The sequence below is a fragment of the Solanum pennellii genome, chromosome 4 (assembly GCF_001406875.1).
Source record: "Solanum pennellii chromosome 4, SPENNV200".
Lineage (NCBI taxonomy): Eukaryota > Viridiplantae > Streptophyta > Magnoliopsida > Solanales > Solanaceae > Solanum > Solanum pennellii.
Window position 1 is genome coordinate 66441016 of NC_028640.1, and position 3854 is coordinate 66444869.

The following is a 3854-nucleotide window of genomic DNA, read 5'->3' on the forward strand; positions in this document are numbered from 1 at the left end:
GCAAGCTGGCGGGGAAACATATCTCGACATAGTATCTTCATAATCATCCAGAAATTTAAGAAAAAATCTAATTCTTGTTTATCAACCACACATATCTAACCAAATACAGTTCTCTCTCGATACGTTCCTCAGGAAATACCATGTAAGAAATATTCAAAGGCAAATGAGTCTAAATAAGACCAAAATGAAAGGCATAGAGGAGGATGCTTTTCTTCTTCATTCTGGACGAAACTCAATTCCTTGTACAATGAGGCCGTGTTTCCAAGTTTGCCTTGTTTGCATCAATCGCGCTTCAACAGCTCCATTTTCTCCCCTATCATTGAAAAAGTTTCCCATTTTCAATTCCATCCATCCATCACTTCTAATCAAGGGTAGCGTTGCTCCAGGGACTTCTCCAGAAAAATGAACAACTTTAGCTCGTTCCCTTACATCATGGTCACTCTCTCTATCAGCAAATCTAACAACTGCCTTGACATTTGTAAGGCCATAAAACCGATCTTCCAGCTTGAACACTAGATAAGCGCAATAACTGGTTCTTTTTGACAGCATCCGAGTTCCAATTTTTCCTCGGATATCAAGCCAACTAATGCTCCTAAGTTTAGCTACTTCAGAGAATCTACAAAAAAAATTTACATACCCTCAGTAAATATATTTAATAAAGTAACTTTTTCAAAATTCAGAGTACATGGAAAGGAACCGGAAAAGTATAAAACCTGGCATCCGGGTGAGACAACCATTCCCAATATGCTGGTGTACCACCCCATATAATTCCAAGCTTTCGTGCTGCGATCATAAGACATTTACCCCCCGTGTTCTTATCCACTGAAAGGCTCTATTTCACAGATCAAATCACATATACAAAACATCAGGATTTGAGAAAAAGAAAAAGGTTGTAAAGGGCACCAGACCACCTAACAACTAAAATAACGCATCCACAACTAATTAAAAAACCTTGGAAAGATCCAACACACATTTGATCCCTCATTCATCAGTAAATAAGATCACGCTCCTTCTCATATCTAGTCGATGAAATTATAATTTTCACTAAGGGTCTGATTGAAAAGACATCTTATAATTTGAATTGGTGTAATTACCAGCCTAGTAATTACACAACTTATATGTTTACTTGTTTGTTTGACATCAACGTCATGTTTGGTTGCACAAGTGTAATCATAACGGTATATTAAATTTTAAAAACAAAATTTAATTATCTAAAATTAAAAGTCTATATTCGACAATAAGGCCTTTATAAATAATATAAAATTAAATGTTTAAGATATATATTGACTCTTAAAAATATATTAATCAACAAACATATGGAGTATATGTCTTCACTATTGTTTTGCTTATGACCTTTGTGATTAGTTTTCTGCTTTATATCATGTGAACTATAGTGTTTGAATCTAAATTGTTTGCCAAGGAATCACACTGAAAACTCCAACTACTTGATATGAATGGTGAACGTTGCTAAAACCATCTCAACTTGCTTTTTAGTGTCACAAAATGTTATTGTAGCTGAAACTTGAGATATTGAAGTAGTGTACCAAGATTCTACTATTTTGATTCTCCAAAATGTTAATTAAAAATATTAGATCATACATTATGAGTGTAGCATGGTTGAATCTTTGAAATGAGCCCTAAAGTGAAAAACATATGACATGAGCCTAATAAGGCTCAAGCACGAACGTGTACATGGACCGATTAGGCTAAAACAAAATAGGTAAATGATCAGTAAAATAATTATCTTTCAATATGAGCTTAAGGGAGTTAGCTGGTTGACCTAGAAGGCATAAGTTTAAATGACCAATGTATGAAACTATGTTTGCCAACATAGGATAGAGATCCTTTTGCAAAACGGATAACTCTAATTTTTATTCATGTGTCCCAAAAAGGGATAATTATGGATCCTTGCTAGCAAATCATGTCATGTCCTATGCCCAGCTAGCAAGGTATGGATGGCTTAGTTGATCGAGCTGAGATTAGACTCCTTGCGCTCACATGGTGGTTTATGTCGGTTCACAACTTTCTCCCAAAATTTACTAAGAAATTTAACTCACTTTACGTTGACAAATTCAACTTGTCTTACTGTATTTTATTGCTTTACTGTTTTTTTTTGGTTTTGCATACCAATGCATTCCATATATTGTTCGTCTTTGGCACTACATCATTTTATGATGTAGGTTTAGGCTCTCAGGTTCGTGACCAGGCACATCACTAAGATCCCTCTCTTTTGCTATTGGTGAGCCTCCTTCCCACTAGTGGCAAGTTAGAAATTAGTTTTTTTTTATGTTTATTTTATCGGGGCCTTGTCCCAACAGATTTATATCATTTAGTAGAGGCTTCACAATTTTTTTTCAGATGTCAAACAATCGATCTTGCTTTCCATAATATGGGTTTATAACTTCTAATTTAATACATTTATGTAGTCTAAATGTATTGTGATTAATACTTTCCTCTTTTAACGGGTTGTGGTTATCTTCATATTGTCTTCCGCTTTGTTCAGTTTTTTTTCCAGTTTTATGCTCATGTCAAATGCCAGAATGTTCGCTCATACTAGTGTAAAACCCCGTAGTTTAGTAGGCCAAATCGGACTAAGTTTGAGGGCTACGAGTCAAGACTAGACGGCATGAGCCAAGGCTGCCCCAAGCTGCCAAGGCACTGCCCATGACCATGAGAGCCTTCACGGCTCGTGGTGGTCACCAAGACTCGTGGTGCCACCTATGGTGGTGAGGCAGTATCTCACCAAGGCTGCCCCAAGGTTGGCTCACCTTCATGAGCAACTTCACGGCCAGTGGTGAATACCACGGGTCGCGGGAATTAAGGCTCAGGGTTGACTTCACTTTAATTTGTGAGGGTCATGTTGAGGTGGCCAAGCTACTGGTCAAGGGATCATGTGCACCTCCAAGGCCCGTGGTGCTCTTGACGGCTCGTGAGGTTGGCCGTGAGGCCTGGTTAAGTGGGGGTTATTTTGGGTAATTTATTTTAAGTGGTATTAAGTGAGGTCATTTTGCCTTAGTTTTATACACCTTTGCAAGTGTTTTTAACCCCTTTAAACTCACCTTTTAACTCATCGATTCCCAAATTATATTCCCAAAAGTTCATCCTTTCAAAAAATTCTCTCTCTAGAAAGTTGAAAGAAGAAGAAGGAGAAAAGTTGGGGTCCAAGGAGGAAGGTTCTTCACACCAAATTCATAGGGCTTTTTGATCAAGGTATGGTAGTTCTTCATCCATGAAGTTCCTTTCAAAAATAATTTTAATGTTTAAATTATGTCATATTATGTATGAATTGATAATTTCCTTATGTTTTTATGATGAATCCCCCCAAAACCCATGAAATCCCCATATTTCTAAAAGTTGATGATATGATGTGGGTCTTTGATGATGAAAGGTAAATTGTATAAATTAATGTATGGGGTGATAGGTTCACATGAAATTATGATTTAATCCATGCTGAATGCTTGAATCTAGATGTGTTGATTGAAAGTATGTTTTAATCTCAAGGAGGTAAATTATGAGATTATGAAGTTTATATGAGTACTTTAATGATGCTTTGAGAGTGGTGTGTTATTCATTATGATTAAGTTGTTGTTGTGGGATAGTTGAAATGCTATTCTCATGAACTCATAATGAGCTTAGAGTGTGTTTGGTATGAAGGAGAACATTTTTCGAAAAATGTTTTCCAATTTCTCATTTTTGGTTCGGTCAAATATTTTGGAAAATATTTTCAAAATCAACTCATTTTCCTCAAATTTAAGGAAAATGACTTCCCTTACATACTTAAGGAAAACATTTTCCAAAACTCTCTTTCAACCTCCCCCGACCCACCCCACCCTACAAGCCCCAACCCACCCCCA

General features: G+C 36.6%; 1 protein-coding gene across 1 annotated transcript in view; it reads right to left on the reverse strand.

Annotated features, from left to right (window-relative positions):
• Positions 1-216: 216 nt before the first annotated feature.
• The window catches only part of LOC107017505 (F-box protein PP2-B10-like), a 6720-nt gene continuing 3082 nt past the window's right edge, over positions 217-3854 (reverse strand). Inside the window, exons 2-3 of the mRNA XM_015217704.1 lie at positions 714-832; positions 217-616 (exon numbers count right to left, since the gene is read on the reverse strand). Coding sequence (XP_015073190.1) covers positions 217-616; positions 714-832 — 519 coding nt within the window. The remainder of the gene's footprint in view (positions 617-713; positions 833-3854) is intronic.